Raw genomic sequence first — 16,023 nt, 5'->3', positions numbered from 1 at the left:
AATGGGGGGAATGAATATTCATGTGCCTAAAACTGCATGATTGAATTAGGAATCTTTCTTGATTCTTCCACAGCCTGCCCTATACAGACATCACAAATCACTTTAAAAAAACTTGTTTCTTCATTTATAACCCAGCAATTTCTGTCTCACAGAGAGGTGCAAGGTTAGCTGAGGCAAAGATGATAAAATCTAGAGGGAAAGTGCTGTGAAAACTTCATTCCACTGCACTGACTGAACTTCCCTGAGTGTAGTGGGGAGTTGGGAGTTTGAGCTTTCCCACCAGGGCTCTTTGGGCAGAGCTGGGGGCAGAGGGTGCCAGTGTTGCTATAATTTGGTGTCAAGACTTTATGGAGCAAAAGAATGATTGTGGAAGTGTACTCTTCTTCCATAAGCCACTACAGACATCACGTTTCCAGGAAATTCAGCTGTGGCAGGAGCTGCTCACAGTTGTGCCCAGGCTGCTACAGTGAGGCAGTGATGGGAAAGGTGAGCTGTGCTCTGAATGATTGTTGCCCTTTGCAAATGCTGCTCAGAAGATGCCCTTGTCATTTATTTGTGGGAAAACTGCATAAGCAGCAGCTGGCTTTGCCCTTTTTCACGATTAAATTGATTTGTCACTAGAATAAAGCCTCCCCAATCTAAACTGGTCAATTAACAGGCACACTGATTACCTTCAGCAAGGGCACAGCTGACACAGGTACTGCATCTTTTTTTAGTGTAAAGCTGATTTAATGACAAGAAACACAGGCTGAAAGAATCTCTGAACATCTCTGCCCTACTCCTAATGATAACATGGAAAAACTCTCAATAAACTTAGAAAGCAGAACAAAGAGTGGAGTGGGAAGCTAATGGGAACATGTGTCATGCTGCCATGGCATCAGAGGCTGTTTAAAAAACTACTCCAAGTGAGTTCTGAGTTCAGCTCCAGGGCTGTGGGAAGGGGGGAGGCAGGCTCAGATCTTCTGGTGCTGCTCAGCATTATCACAATGCTTGCTGAGCTGTTCCTTTAGTGCTGCCATGGCCACAGCCTGTCATTTGGGAATCAGGGGTGATATTCCTTGCTTTGCCAAGGCTTGATTCCCTTTCCCTTTCTTGTCATAATTATGCTGGAAGCTTGAGGACATCCAAAATTAGAGGCATCAATACAGAAATCATCCTTTTAGCTGAACTCTAAACCAAGAGTGAGTTCTTTCTGCCTCCTGTTTCCCTGGTGAAAGATGTTAACAGGTGGAAAGCCTTTGAAGAGCCTCTTCTAATTTTGTGGCTGCACACACCTATGGCTGTGACTTTCATTCTTACCACTGCACAAGCAAACTTTCTGGACCCCAGCAGATACTTCAGTGGGGCAGATTAGAAAGCAAAACCAGAATTAGTCTAAAATCACTGCCTATGTGTTGCTGCTGACTCACGATGCCATTACCATCTTTCTCCTCCTCCATCACCCATTCTGGCTTCTGCTTTTTTTATTTATCTCTCTTTTTCTTTTCCTTCCCTTTCCCATCTTAGGGTATAGCTGAGTAGTTTCCCCTTTTTTCTCAAACGAGTTTTGTTCCTGAAATTATCTTTTCTCTAGTCAGAATACAGAGGGAGGCTGCACCCAAGACAGGTTTTCTCAGAGCCAGGACACAGGAGGAGAATCAAGGAAGTTTTTGCGACTGCAGAGGTGAAGTGATACAGAATGGCTGATATTAACAGGGAATAAAAGTTTCTTTTACAGGTCTGAGGTAAGATGACAGCTCTTGTTACGTTAGATTGGGTGTCTGTGTGGTCAGACAGAACACAGGGGTCTCACTTGCTGGGAGGTGGAGAAGGAGGAGTGACCTGCTCGTAAAGCAGAGGCAACAGCAGATTAAAACACTTCTGCATTCTCAGTCTGTGACGTCCCTGGTTTCACCACCACTGCCACACTGCTCCAAGAGGCTCAGGGGCTGCTTGATTTTTTTTTTTTTTCTTTTGGTTGTTTTATTCCAGAACAGAACAACGCTGCTCACTGATTCCCCTCACTGCTGACATGCTGGAAGAGGATAATGATGAGATCTGTTGGAATAACCTGGAGAATTTCCGTGTGAAGCTGATCTCAGTGATTGACCCTTCCCGGATCACCCCTTACCTGCGCCAGTGCAAAGTGCTCAGCCCCGATGATGAGGAGCAGGTCCTCAATGACCCCAGCCTGGTCATGCGCAAGCGGAAGGCAGGTGGGAGCACTTCAAATGCTTCGTGGAGTTTCCAGACCGTTGGTTTGGGATTGTCTGGGCAGTTAGACACTGGAAGGACTGCCCAGGGAGGTGCTGGTGTCACCCTCCCTGGAGGTGTTTAAACAAAGCCTGGATGTGGCACTTGGTGCCATGGTGTGATTCAGTCATAGGATGGACTTAATAATCCCAAAGGTCTTTTCCAACCTAATTTATTCTGTGATTGGATCCCAGGGACTTTTGTATGTGGTGGAAGTGAAGCTAGTTCTTATGCTACAAGCAGGTAAAGAAAGAAATAACTGAACAGAATATCCTGTTGCCATGATTTCAGGTGCTCTCCTGGACATTCTTCAGCGAACGGGACACAAGGGCTTTGAGGCATTTATGGAGAGTCTTGAGCTTTATTATCCCCAGCTGTATAAGAAAATAACTGGCAAAGAGCCCAGCAGGGTTTTCTCTATGATTATAGGTAATGTTTGTGTTCTCAGTAACAGCTCTTCCTTTGGTGCTGCTGAGCAGAGTCAGGAGCATTCCCTGCCTTGCTCCATGTGTGCTTTGGAAGGGTTCTGGGAAGAACGGCCCTGGTGTCACTGGCTGGACTGGGGAGGGGGGAGGAGAAAGCAGAAGGATGAATTCTTCTGCCTGTTGTGTCAGTGACTCTGGTGCAGGAAGGCACAGAGCAGAGAGGCACAGTGGGAATAATTTAATCACATATTGTCAGGGTTGGCTGCAGTGACATGGAGGGGAAGCTGAGCTCTGCGTGTGCCTGGCAACAGCCAGGACAGCAGAGAGTGACCCCTGCCCCCCAAACAGACACAGCTGGTGAGTCTGGCCTGAGCCAGGTGCTGATGAACGAGATCATGAAGCTGCAGAGCACGGTGCAGGAGGAGCGGCGCAAGGCGCAGGAGCTGATGGTGTGGCTGCACTCCAAAGAGGACACCCTCAGGGAGATGTGGGTCAGGGACAGCCTGCTCAGAAAGCACCAGGAGCGGGCCCAGAGGATGAAGGAGGAGAGGGACAGCCTGAGCAAAGAGCTGCGCAAGTGCAAGGACGAGAATTACAACCTGGCCCTGAGCTACGCCAAGCAGAGCGAGGAGAAGAGCATGGCCCTCATGAAGAACAGGGACCTGCTGCTGGAGGTCAGTCACAGCTTCTCCAGCTTCCCTTTCTTACCTGAGCCTGGGAGGCTGGGCTGAGCACCTTGTCTTTGCCAAGGATGCTCCAGTCCAGCCTGAAGCACTGAGCATCTTCTCCAGCACGTGTGTTTGTGGTCCCTAGCTCAGCCCTGTATTTTACAAGGTGTGCTGTGAATGATGAGCAGTCTTCCCCTCACTCACTTTGCTCTCACAAAGGCAGCACAGGGAATATGTACCTGCTAGCACACAGGCAGGACTCTTGTCCTCAGAGCACAAAACTTCCTGAGGAAAACAGAGCTGGGGAGAAACCTGCCCTGTATTTGGCTGGGGAACAGAGAACTGGTTTTGCAGGCCAGAGCTTTCTCCTTGCTCCTGCTGAGCTCTGAACCTTCCTGTAGATCGATCAGCTGAAGCACAGCCTCATGAAGGCTGAGGATGACTGCAAGCTGGAGAGGAAGCACACGATGAAGCTGAAACATGCCATAGAGCAGCGCCCCAGCCACGAGGTGGTGTGGGAGATCCAGCAGGAGAAGGAGCTGCTCTTGGCCAAGAACCAGGAGCTGGAAAACACTCTCCAGGTTGGTGGGGTGGTTGAGCATGGGATCATTTGTAGCAGCCAGGGCAGCAATGCTGCAGTGAAGATTGTGGGGCGTCAGCTGTTGGTCAAGAGCCCTGAGGGGAGAGACCTGATACAGAGTTAGATGGTGGCCCTGTCTCACTTCTTCCTTTGTCCTGCAGGTTGCCAGGGAGCAGAACTTGGAGAAGAGCCTCTTCAAGGAAACTCTGGAGAATGACTGCAGCCAGACTGTGGAAGAACGCCGGGAGCTGCTGAACACCATTTACAGCCTGCGCAAGGAGCTGCGCCGAGCCAAGGTGCTCCAAGACAAAGTAGGTGCTGCTGTTCGAGCTCCTGCTGAGGGCCACGGATAAGACAGGCAGGTGAAGCACCTCCAGTGTCTTGCCCATGGAGCAGAGCAGCTGCTCAGGAACAATCCCTGCTGCTCCTGCTGCAGTACCTGTATTTCAGTGCTCTGTGTGTGGCAGGTGACAGCTCAGACATCCCACAGAGCAATCTGTGGCACAGAGCAGGAGTGGGGACAGTCTGGCTCAGGCTCTGCCCACAGGTAGGTGCTTTTGACCTTGTCTCAGCAGTTTGCAGAGGAAAAAGAGGTGCTGGAGCTACAGTGCACATCTCTGAGGAAGGACTCCCAGATGTACAAAAAACGGATTGAAACTGTTCTGCAGCAGATGGAGGAAGTGGCTTTGGAGAGAGACCAGGTGATAAAATATTCCTCCCTGCTCATCACTGCTTTTTGGGCAGGCTGTGCCAGCCTGTCTGAGCTGATGTGTGAATGCCACGTGTGCTGTCCCTCTGCACAGGCTCTCCTGACCCAAGAGCAGTTCCACATGCAGTATTCCAAGAACCTGGTGGAGAGAGACGCCTACCGCAAGCAGATCCGGGAGCTGGGGGAGAGATGTGATGAGATGCAGCTGCAGCTCTTCCAGAAGGAGAGTCAGCTCCTGGCCACGGAGGCCAAGCTGAAAAGGCTGCAGCTGGAGCTGCCCACCCCGGTACAACTCTCCTCCTCTTGGTGGGATCGGGAAGCTGAGGATGGGGTCAGGCTGTGGCTGTTCCCAGGCCTTTGCACCTGAGCGTTTCCAGCTCATCAGGCAGTGAACACGTGCCTGAGCCACTATCAAAATTCATTAAAACCACTGCCATGCAAATGCTGAGTTTAGAAAATGAAAGGTGTGATGGTTTCTGTGACCTCACCCTGGTTTCAGGAATGGAAAAGCTAGACAGATGCAAGCTCAGGCCACTTGTATTTATGTTTGGAGCATTTCCAGAGGTGATGAGGGGTTCCTCAACTACCAAAGAGTGACTCTATTTAGAGACTGGGTGTGATCAATTTGGATGAAATGGGGAGCTAAGTTTTCCGGAACTAAATTAGATCTATTTTAATCAATATGGCATCTTGTGTACTTTCTTGAGTAGCCAGACAGGAGTGTAGGAGGCAGCAAGTCCACACTTCTGTGTTTTCTGGAGCTCTCAGTCTCCTGTATGTTCCCTAGCTGTCACTTCCTTGCTTATGAGGAATGATTAATGTATAGTGGTTTTGTTTCAGACCTCTGACCTGGATGACACCTCCTCCAGAGATTCCCAGGAAGTAAGTAGGGTGCCTTGTTTACCTTTTCACTTTCCTCTGGGATGGTTTTGTGTTCCTTACCTGTGCTCAGTTCCCTCAGTTTTCAGCGGCTTAGGCTTATTTCAGTGATATCAGAAAGTCCAGAGGCAACAAGACAGTGCAAGACATCTCCCTGTGTCCTGAAGTTTTAAGTGTAGGACACAATTATGACATCAGTCAGCAAGATTTGTTGAGTCGAAGCATATCAAGGGAATTGAATTATTTTGAATTGGTTTTAATTCTCTGTCTTGTATGAGAACAGGCAAAAATAAGTCTTACCCTGGGGTCATCTGTAGTAAAGTTTCACTTAGTTCCTAACTTCAGTAAAGGAGTGATTGTCACGATATCTGGAGGCCAAAAGTATAAACGAGGCCAAAGGAAGCTGGATCTATTAATGGAGGATAAATCCATGAGCAAATCTGTAACTCCTGGCTCAGTCTGCTGTTTGCTGGCAGCAACAGGGAGAGAGGCTGGTTCTAGCATGTCCTGGGTTTTAAATTCCTTTATCTGTTCCTACAGATTGAGGGACAGTTCTGATGTTCTCGCTGTGTTTTCTGCCCCACAGCTTGTTCTTCATAGTCACCTGGATGAAGATACACAGACAGCTAAAAGTAAGGGGAAAACACTGAGTAGAGTTCTGGAGAGGATGGTCCATTCTGTTTTGCTCTTCTGGAAGATCTAAATGATCTTTTCATTCATTGAAATGAGAGATTTTTCACTAAAACGAAAGAGCACTGATCTAAAAATTATTCTACCTTGCTCAGTTCAAAAGTATATATTGTAACAGCTGGTCACTACAGGAGGAGTTTCACCAAAATAGGGTCTGGTGTGAAGTGCCATGATATTTACAACTTGGGGAGCAGGGACAAATGATGGATAAAATAATGATTAACACATTTCTCATAGTGGCATGTGACATGAATATTATTTTAATGCAATGTGCAGAGGAGCTGCTTGGCAAAGGTTTGTTTTGCTCCTGCTTAAGCTGGAAGTGGAAAGCTCTGTCTCTTTCTAAGTGTGGTGAGGAACTCCACCATCCTAGGCAAGATTCAGGGCTCAATTAAAATGAGAAGTGACTTGTGATTGATCACAGGATGGAGTTTTGAGTGCTTTGGGCTTGGTTTCAGTTCTGCTGTGGACTCTGTGCAGTTGCACCACAGCTCTTCTGTTGGAAGAACTGCTGGAGGGAGAAGTTACTTTGCAAGGGCAACTCTGACTAAAGCTGTGATTTATTTTTTTTGGTTTTGTTAATTTTTCAGAAGATTGCCTGGAAGTACAAAACCAGGAACTCAGCCATCGAGAGAGCCATCTGCCCCCAAAATCACCAAGTGTAAGAGAATCTTTGTGAGCTCTTCTTTACTATGACTGGGGTTTGTGATCATTAATATTCTCATTAAGAATGGATTTTCTAGATTGGAGAAGCATGTCAGCAGCTCCTGCTTTTCCAAACTCTGAGCACTTAGTGCAGAATCCACCCTTCAAAAAGGGTGGACATTTCTCCATCTGTAAATAAAAACTTTTTCTAATTACTTTCTGCCCTTCATCTCTGGCTGGGGATATTTTCCAGTGTAATTGTCTGCAGAATTACTGAAACAGACTCCTAGAATTACAGATTTTGAGGGAATAAATGTAGTAAAACTGTGTGAAAGCATTAACCATCCTGCACACACAGAGAACCTGCTGGTACTTTGCAATGCAGGAAGCAACCTGGTGTTAACACTGATCTGATCAAGAATAAGTTACTATGTTTCTTGATTTGGTTTTTGCTTTTTTTTTCTATTTCAAGGAGTGTGGCTTGGCCAACGAGGAACTGGCAGAAAAGGAGAGGAGGAGGATGAAGGACTGCTTTGAGCGTTACCGAAGGTCTGGGCTGCAGTAAGCAGGGCTAACCTGGAAATATCCATGATTTGTATTTCCCCTTTCCTGTCCCTAAGCTTGATTCACAAAGGGCATAAAATGAACCACAAAAAGGGACTGATACATAGTAGTATGAAATGCTCATTGTTTGCAGAAAATATCCTCTGAAAGTTGTATGTCCGGTCTTGTTTTCAGAAAAAGAGCGATGAGAAGGGCGCCCAAAGACCGGCATCATGAGGCGGATTGGGAGAACACCTCTGGCAGCGACAACACCGACACCGAGGGCTCCTGAGAGAGGGACAACACCAAAGTCCCTTGGAAAGGGACAACACCGACACCACAGGCTCCTCAGGAGCCAATCTCTGAGGGAAACACCAGCTTCTATAGCGTGGCTGCACCTCTCAATTTCACTCACGGACTGTTTGTATTTTAAAACCATCCAAACAGCTATTTATAAAAAGTGCCGCAGCAGCGCTATTGCCTGGCTCTGACGTGCCCCTTCGATTAATAAACAAGTTTAAATATGAGACAGGGCCGGGCTGAGCTGCTGGTTAACGAAGGGTTAATGAGGGGCCTTGCCCACACCCTCATGGCCGCTGCCCGCACCCAACATGGCCGCCGGCGCCTCAGGGCCCGCCCCGCGCGCATGCGCCCTGCGATGCGGCGCGCGCTGAGGGCGCTGCTCCGGGAGCCGCCGCTGCAATGGCGGCCCCGCCGCCCCCCGCCCGGCCTGAGGGGCCCGGCCCGTACCGCCCCGGGACCTCTCTGCGGTCCGGTCCGCCCGCTCTGCACCTCCCCGGGGCCTCTCTGCGGTCCGGTCCGCCCGCTCTGCACAGCCCCGGGGCCTCTCTGCGGTCTTGCCCGCAAGCTCTGCACCGCTCCGGGACCGCCGCCAGCCACTCATTATCGCCTGGTGTACACCTGCAAGGTGGGCGTGGGGCCGGTGGGTTCTGAAGGCACCGTCGCTGAAGTGGCTGGGGGGCTCCTGGTGTAGCTTTTTAAACTTGCAAAGACTAATTCGGAGTGGAAGAGTCTCTACAGGGTTCAAGTCCAAGCTCCGTGTTGGAGAAGGATGTTCGGGGTCTTGTGAGTATCTCTGAGGGTGAAGATCCACAGCCTCTGTGGATCCTCCTCATTGGAAAGCAGTAAAACCTCTCTCAGCCTTTGTGTCTCGGGCTGAACGCACGATATTATAACATGATGGAGCCGACTTGGGATAATCAGAGGAAGACGCTTTTAATGGCTAGAGCATTTTTGTCTTAAAAGTCCCAGGAGCTGCACCTACCGTGCTCCTAAAATCCGCTTTTTTTTTTTCAGGTGTGCCAGACGCGCTCAGCCAAATCCATCTCTAAGGCCGCCTACCACCGAGGGGTGGTGATCGTCACCTGTCCTGGCTGCGGGAACCACCACGTCATTGCTGATAACCTGGGCTGGTTCTCCGACCTGGAGGGAAAGAGGTGAGGATGGTGAGAATGGTCCTCACACCCTGCTCCCAGGTGCAGCTTCCTAGGCTGATAGCTTACTGCAGTGATTCTTAAAGAATGTGGCTCGTACTAAAAGTTTCATCCAGTTCAGTAAAACACAGACTCTGTTTTCAGTCGCTGTAATTTGACTGTCGCTGTTTAGGATCCAAATAAATTGGTGTGAAGCTGCAGCAGAAGCTGTGGGATACACAGGGCTCCTTAGTGGTGCCAGCAGGTGATTTGCTGTTCCCCTCAGCCTTCATCACTTCACTGCTGGTTTTCCTTGGATGTTTCAAGTGTGTAGATTGATTTGCTGTGGGATTCCAGTGATTTCTAACTTCCTGAGATACCTTTAAAAGCTTCCGTTTAGCTGTAATTGCTAAATTATTGATCCTAGTGGATGAAAGTAGTCCCAGAAGGTTTGGGTGTTTTTCTGAGGTTAATTTTGGGTAGTTTTCGTGGTGATGTGCCTGTGATTCCCTGTGTAGTGCTGGTCCTAAGGGCAGAGTGCACTGAGCTGTGTGGGCCATTGCTGTGGTGTCACTGTTGGTTCTTAAATCACTGTCCAGGAATATCGAGGAGATCCTCGCAGCCAAAGGGGAGAAGGTGAGACGTGTGGCTGGTGAGGAAGCCCTGGAACTGCTGCTGGAAAACTCAGCAGAGCCCGGGCCCCAAGGTCAGCTGGCAGAGGGGGACAGCGGGGAAGCCCCCCCAGATCCTGGCAGCAAGGGACACACCTGACACGAGGGACTGTGGCCTCTGGGACACACCTGACACGAGGGACTGTGGCCTCTGGGACACACCTTCCACATGGGATTTGGGTGATTCTGCTTCTGGCAAGAGACTCTTCACCTTCATTCCCTGCCTTCAACTGTCTGATTTTAAAATAAATTCGAGTGTTGGGTTTTCTCTGTTGTGTGTCTTTGCCTTTGATCAAGCTGATGTCTTTAGAGATGGTGTTGGTATTTTTCCTGGTACTCGTTTTGATGACTTTCAGGCAATTTTCAGTGCTCCAGCAATGTCCTGTGCCTGGCTTTGTTCCCTGCTAAGAAGGTAGACAGAAATTCTTTGTCTGTGTTGTTTGACCTGGCGAGGTGCAGCTGGAGCTGGAGGTTTTAGGGATGCTCAGGTGTGGCAAGTGAAGAGAGAGGGCAATTGATACCACCTGAGGAGATTGGTCCCAAAATTCTAAAGCCAAAATAACCCTGCAGGAAGGTCAGATCACCTGCTCTTAATGCAGTCAAATGCTGCTTTTATCTGTTCTTTTGACATCTTCCAGACTTCTGTTTCTGTGCTCCTCATGTAAAAGCTGAAAGGTTTGTATCTTGATCCCATTTGAGCTCCAGCATGGGGGTTTTACAACTCCTTGTTGGTGAGGGGGAGTGTGGGTGTGAAGGCAAAATTAATAGTTGTGGAGCATGGTGGAGAGAAGTAGAGGACCTATAAAGTTGTCTTGGCATATATTGAGGGGCTTATTAGTGCTGCTGCAGTATGTTAAGGTTAGTTAGAAATTTAAAAAGTATTAAGTGACAGATGTAGGAGTGTGTCAGCACGCAGCTTTCAGGTGGTGGTGGATCAGGCACTGAGGTGATCATGTTGTGCTTTGTTAGGGCTTGTTTCCTCTGCACAGTGCAATAGATTTCTTAGGGTTTTGAGCTTGTAATCAAAGTTTAGTTCAGTTTGGAAGAGCCTGCTGGAGGATTCCAGTCCAATCTGCTTGTCAGATATTTAGAATCTTGTGAGTATCTCTGAGGGCAGAGGTCCCACAACCTCTATGGATCCCCCTCATCATTCAGCCACAGAAAGCAGTAAAACCTTTCTCAGCCTTTGTTCTCTCAGCCAAGCATGTCCTGGTGCTTGTGGTGCTTCATCAGCCAAGGATTCATTGAGGGCATTGCAGGCATTAATGAGTTTCCTTCATCTGGAGTGTTCATAACAATTTTGTGTTGCATTTTAAGTGTTGGGTCAGAGCACCAGGAAAGCTGTCATGTTCCTGTGGGTGTGTCAGTGCAGAGTGATGAAACTGGGGCAGAAACTTCATCAGCCAGCTCTGTGTGCTGAGATCCTGGTGAGATGCAGCTCTCTCTGAAACAGCCAGCTGCTGGAGTGACCCAGGACTGACAAACAGGATCTTGCATCTCATGTTCTCCCCCTGAGCTGGGCTGCTGGCACCTATTAGCACTGCTGGAAAAGTGTTTGTTTTATTACCTTTAATCTGAAAATCAGCATTCTGCTTCCATGGTGCTGATGCCTTTGATGGGGTGGAACAGAGCAGCTGTTGCAGGAGCCGTGTTGCCTTGGAAACAAATCATTTACAATCTGGCTTTTTATACTGTTTTCCTCACCTTTCTTACCTGTTACTGGGTCCCAGCTACAGGAAGGTGGTGCAAATTTTTGCAGTGTTATAGTAAAAAATGTGGCAAAATGTAGCAAAATCGATGTTGGCAGCTCTTAGATTTTAGTGTTTCCTTGTCCCAGTGCCCTCTGTCACCAGGTGCTCTTTGGGGGCAGGACAGAGACAGGTCCCTGTCCCCTGAGGCTGCCTCTGCAGCTCTGAGCATGGAGGGTGGCAGTTCTTGCTGCTGCTCTGAAAGTTCAGGCCAACATCAGGGGAGGGAATTTGCACATTATACAAAAAGATTTGCTGCTAAAAGATCACAGGTTAAAAACCAAGATTTTTTTTGCTCCCTTTTGAAGCTGTTTTTTCTGAAAAAGGTTGTCATGGGGCAGTAGGTTTGCTCTGGAGAGGGGACACAGGTAAGCACACGGGCTTGCTTTAGCCAAAGGTTGGGAGTGAGGAGAAGCAGCCATTCTCCTGAGGTCTCTACACCTCTGGGTGCTTGTGTACAGCTGGGTAGGAGAGGGGCAGGATCTCGTGTTTCTGCTGGATTTTTAGGGTTCTTCGTGAAGAGGATTTTCCCTGCACCGGGGACAGCTCAGCTCCCAGTAACTCACACTCCAGAGCTGCAGCAGCAGCAGCACTTCCCGGGCCGGCAATGCCGCGGCTCTCCAGAGGATGTCAGCATCAGAGAGCTCTTCCTGACCTGGGAACGAGCCTGGCAGCGTGGGAGAGAGGACGATGCAGCACAGCAGCCACCACTGCAAGGCTGCTCTGGAGACTCAATGGTAGCCAGAGCCCCTTTGCTCACAGGAGCTCAGAACGAGCCCGTGCTGCTCAGGATGGAGAGACAGGAGGTGAGACACCATCACTCACCCCCAGGGATTACCTGCTCCTGGGAATCTGAGCCTCTGCACACCTGAGGGCACAGTTGTGTCCCCAGGTCACACACACAGAGCTGCTGTGCCCAGGCATCCAGAGGTGTGAGAACACCTGATGAGAACAAGCTGCTGGCTCTGTATTAACCTTTGTTCAGGGCTGGCAGCGGCCAGCACAAACGAGCCAGGCATGGGAAGCTCAGCTGTGACTTGGCTTTATCCTCACAGGGCTCAGGATCCAAACTGCTGCTCCCAGGCCACCTTCCAGCCCAGTCCAACACCCTGCTCCTGCCTGCTGTGCTGGAATGAGCTGGAGCTGCTGCTTTGTGTCTGCTCCAAGGGCTGGTGCCAGGGCTGTGCCCAGCACTCCCTGCCCTTGTCCCCTGGCTCTGGGGAACAACCCAGCTTTGGGCCAGGCGCCGGGGCGGCACCGAGACCGGGCAGAGCCTGAAAGGAACAGCTCAGCCTCTCCTCAGCCTTTTCCAGTGGCCTTTTCTCAGCCATGCAGGGCTGCTCTGTCTGCCCTGTCGTCCTGGAAACTTCTGGGCAAGAAATTCTCAGGGCTTTGTGCCTTCTCTCCCATGGTGGCAGGCAGGGAGAACTGGGATGGTGGTGGCTGCAAAGAAACCCATGTGCTCATAGTGTAAAATGATGGGGGCACAGCACTTTTCTTAGCACATGTGGTGGTGCCTGTTACCAGAGACCCCCCCCATTCACCCCCATCCCTATTCCTAAGGGCCAGGATTAGTCCTGCTGTCAGCCAGGAAATAATGGAAATGAGTATTTGCACTGAAGCTTAGACACAAATATTTATTAAGCACAATTCCCCCCACCCCTTCCCCTTGAGCTGTATTCATTTCTAATATATTAATCCATTTGGCAGATTATTTTTTAGAAAAAAAACAAGTACCTGTGGGTTGGAAATTCCCCATTAAAATGACATTAGCAAATGCACATGTAAAAAATAAATAAGCTCATACATTCAAGTATATGCCAAATAATACCTCAATAATACCTCTGAAAGCTTAATGGTCAGGTTCCAGTTCACCACCTGGCTAAGAGCTGCACAGGCCTGAGCCTGCAGCTGGTTAGGTCATCATCATCATCACTGTTTTCCTCTTTTACAAATGCCAGCTTGGCTGGTAGGTAGGGGATGGGCAGCTGCTCCTCTCCCCTCTCCAGAGCTCTGCCCAGCCTTGGCCAAGCAGCAGGTGAGTGCTCCCAGGTAGCAGGTAAACTGCAGCTACCACTCCACATGGTCAGTGCAGGCAGGGTAAATGCCCCAAGAGCAGCATCACTGGTCTAAAAATATCCCTCTGCTGGTTGGGAATGTTTCCATGGAATGCATTTCGAATGGGAAGTGCTGATTTATTCTCTGCAGGAACGGCGCTGCTTCCGCACAACTCGGCGCTGGAGTTTCTGAAGTCCAGCATAGGGTCTGCTCAAGCAAAGGAAAAATACAGGTCCCTGCTCCCCTCCTCCAGCTTTTCCAGCTGGTCCAAAAGGGGAAGGAATGCCAGTAAATGTGAGTTCCCAGCCAGCTCCCCAGGCTGGGGCTCTCCTGAGGCTCCAGTGGCTGCAGACAGGTGCACAGGACCAGAGTGTCTCACTGGGAGCAGCTCACTGCTGGTTTGGGGAGAAACAAGAGGAGGGAAGGGCCATGGGCCTGAGCTGCTGTTGGACACAGAAGGAAGGAGGGATGAGCCATGGGCAGAAAGCTTTGCTGGCTGTTGAAGCAGGGCCCTGTGACACACAGGTTCTGTTTTGGACACCCTCACATCGGCTCAGTGGCAGCAGGAGCTGTCCCTGTTTGCTGTGGGCTGAACACTTGGGCAGAGACCTCTTTCCTCTTTCCCCCTGCCCAGGAACAGCCCCTGCCATGGGGCTGCAGTGGGCTCCAGAAGTAACAAATCCCACTAAAGCTCAGAGTGAGAGAGGCTTTGCCCCTGCTCAGGAGGTCCTGCGGGGCTGCAGCTGGAAGCAGAGAATGTCCAGGGCTCTCCAGAGAGTCCTCAGCAAACCTAAAATACACTCAGGTGTGTGGGACCAGGATGCAGCTGGGGTGGAGGAAGATTTAAAGGACTTGGGCTCTTTTTCTCCTGTAGAAGGAACAAAGCTGAACAAGATGTTCCAGAGAAGGATCCAAAGCCATTTGTGTTGGGAAGACAGGAGGACTTCAAAATGGAAAAGGTGTTCTTCCCTTTCCCTGTTTAAATAAGAGTGTTGTGGAAATAAAAGACATCAAGGCTGGAGTTAACTACCCCTGTGGGCTCCTCCAAGTTCCTGGGGTTTTAGGTGATCAGCAAGGGGCTGCTAAAGTCTTCCAGGTGCCGTGCCCAGTGATAGAGTGGCCGAGTGTCCTAAAAAAATCCCTTATTTAAAAACTGTCCCCCATCCATTGGGCTCTCCCATAGGAACACGATGGAGGTGCAGCTCCTGGGACAAGACTAGGAGCACAGGAGCACTCGGGCTTGAAACCACCTACTCTGTTTTTTCCTTTTTAAAAAACAAAATAAAGCTGAAACAACCCCCCCAGAACAAAGCCCAGTTCTTAGCTGGAACCAGGCCTCTGCTGCTCCTCCTCGGCCTCCTCCTGGGCTGAGGCCAAATCCACACGCTGCTCGTCCATGCGTTTGGCCTGGACACGCTGGATGAGGCTGAAAAAGTCTTCATCAGGCATGGTGGGGCCACGGGGGATGGAGTCTGGGGGGGCACAGCGCTGGTCATCGATCCTGGAGGACTGCAGGGAAGAGAGGGGCGTTAGCACCAGCACAGCCCTGCCTGGAGGAAGGGGCTGGAGCAGAGGTGTCACATCTCCCCCAGCCCTGTGCCCGTACCTGACACTTCATGAGCATGTTGAAGAACTCGTCCCCGGGCTCCTGGGCGTCCCCCTCCACACGCAGGTGGCCCAGGTTGTTGTGGGTTATCCGCAGGCCCGGCAGGTTGCCCACGTTGGCACGTTGGTCATCCAGGCGCCTGCTCTGGGAGCTGGCGATGAGATCAAAGAACTCCTCTGTCTGTGGAGACGCCATCAGGGTGGACTGTGCTGGGGAGAGGAGCACAAGGCAGGGTCACTGCTCTGCCTTAGCTGCAGAGCCCAAATCCCCCTCCCCGGCTCCTCACACAACCCACACAAACCCAGCAGGCAGCGGCGAGGAATCAGGTGCCTTGATAAAGCAGAACCTCACACACCCACCTTGCATGCCTGGGCCCCCTGTGGGGCTCCCTGCCTGTGCTTTGCCAGCTCCTGGAGGCCACCAAAGGTGCCACCTCAGCCCAGGAGATCCAGTGGCCCCGGGCTGAAGCACTGCCTGTGTGTGATCCCTGCTGTGTCCAGCACTGCTGCTTCCACTCTGGTTTCCACCTGCACCAAGAGGCGCAGGCAGAGCTGGGCAATCGCAAAGGTGAGCACAGAGTTCGTGGTGGCCCCTGTGGCTGTGACAGCCACACGGTCCCAATAGCTAGGAATAATTAGACAGGCCATCAGCAAAGCCCAGGCCTGGCTGAGCCTCTCACCTGGCAGAACCTTCCCAGACCCCCTAAAAATAAAAATTAAAAAAAAAAAAACCAAATCCTAAAAATCCTAAAAATCTTGTTTGCTCAAGGACAGGCACTTCCCAGCTGAGTCCAGCTGTCACGGGCTGCAGGACCGGCATCAGCACCAGCAAAACACTCCTGGGCTCTGCTTCTCATCCCACAGAGCAGAGCCTGGGCTGTGCTGGGGTCCCAGTCCAGAACCAGTACATGTCACCTATCCACCACTGACCCTTAGGAAACATCTCTGGGCAGCGCTCCCTGGAAAGAGCCTGTTGGCTCCTGCAGCTGCTGGGTAAGGAAAGGCTCCAAAACAACAGACACTGCATTTGGACAGGGACCAGCAAAGGAAAACTGAGAAATCCAGCCCAAGTGGTGTTACCTTCCCTGAGCACAAAGCACTAGAGCAGATCCTGCTCTGAGCCTCCCGACACAAGTC

The 16,023-nt window shown here is 50.4% G+C and overlaps 3 protein-coding genes across 8 annotated transcripts in view; 2 read left to right on the top strand and 1 right to left on the bottom strand.

Annotated features, from left to right (window-relative positions):
* The first annotated feature begins 15 nt into the window (after positions 1-15).
* Positions 16-7,898, top strand: CARD9 (caspase recruitment domain family member 9). 4 transcript variants are annotated; one of them, XM_014880083.2, is made up of 13 exons: positions 16-1,724; positions 1,972-2,195; positions 2,524-2,661; positions 3,006-3,331; positions 3,727-3,906; positions 4,067-4,216; positions 4,481-4,606; positions 4,709-4,900; positions 5,455-5,496; positions 6,080-6,125; positions 6,774-6,844; positions 7,301-7,377; positions 7,567-7,898. In XM_014880083.2, exons 2-13 carry the CDS (start codon positions 2,012-2,014, stop codon positions 7,661-7,663), a joined length of 1,629 nt encoding a protein of 542 aa, XP_014735569.2. In that variant the 5' UTR covers positions 16-1,724; positions 1,972-2,011; the 3' UTR covers positions 7,664-7,898. The 4 variants fall into 4 exon arrangements, with proteins under 4 accessions (XP_014735569.2, XP_088033504.1, XP_088033505.1 ...); XM_088177378.1 differs by having other exon boundaries at positions 7,301-7,389; XM_088177379.1 differs by having other exon boundaries at positions 4,478-4,606.
* A 47-nt stretch (positions 7,899-7,945) lies between these two features.
* DNLZ (DNL-type zinc finger) lies at positions 7,946-9,743 on the top strand. Of its 2 annotated transcripts, XM_088177380.1 has the most exons (4): positions 7,946-8,299; positions 8,689-8,828; positions 9,404-9,604; positions 9,638-9,743. In XM_088177380.1, exons 1-3 carry the CDS (start codon positions 7,961-7,963, stop codon positions 9,573-9,575), a joined length of 651 nt encoding a protein of 216 aa, XP_088033506.1. In that variant the 5' UTR covers positions 7,946-7,960; the 3' UTR covers positions 9,576-9,604; positions 9,638-9,743. The 2 variants fall into 2 exon arrangements, with proteins under 2 accessions (XP_088033506.1, XP_014735471.2); XM_014879985.2 differs by having other exon boundaries at positions 9,404-9,743.
* Positions 9,744-12,840: 3,097 nt separating this feature from the next.
* Positions 12,841-16,023, bottom strand: part of GPSM1 (G protein signaling modulator 1) — a 63,375-nt gene continuing 60,192 nt past the window's right edge. For both annotated transcript variants that reach the window (XM_014880084.2, XM_088177372.1), the window contains exons 13-14: positions 14,888-15,096; positions 12,841-14,790 (exon numbers count right to left, since the gene is read on the bottom strand). In XM_014880084.2, the coding sequence (XP_014735570.2) occupies positions 14,602-14,790; positions 14,888-15,096 (398 nt within the window). In that variant the 3' untranslated portion in view covers positions 12,841-14,601. The remainder of the gene's footprint in view (positions 14,791-14,887; positions 15,097-16,023) is intronic.

The sequence above is a fragment of the Sturnus vulgaris genome, chromosome 22 (genome assembly GCF_052056855.1).
Source record: "Sturnus vulgaris isolate bStuVul1 chromosome 22, bStuVul1.hap1, whole genome shotgun sequence".
NCBI classification, from domain to species: domain Eukaryota; kingdom Metazoa; phylum Chordata; class Aves; order Passeriformes; family Sturnidae; genus Sturnus; species Sturnus vulgaris.
The sequence above is the reverse complement of the archived record's forward strand: the minus strand, read 5'-3'. Positions and strand labels throughout refer to the sequence as shown.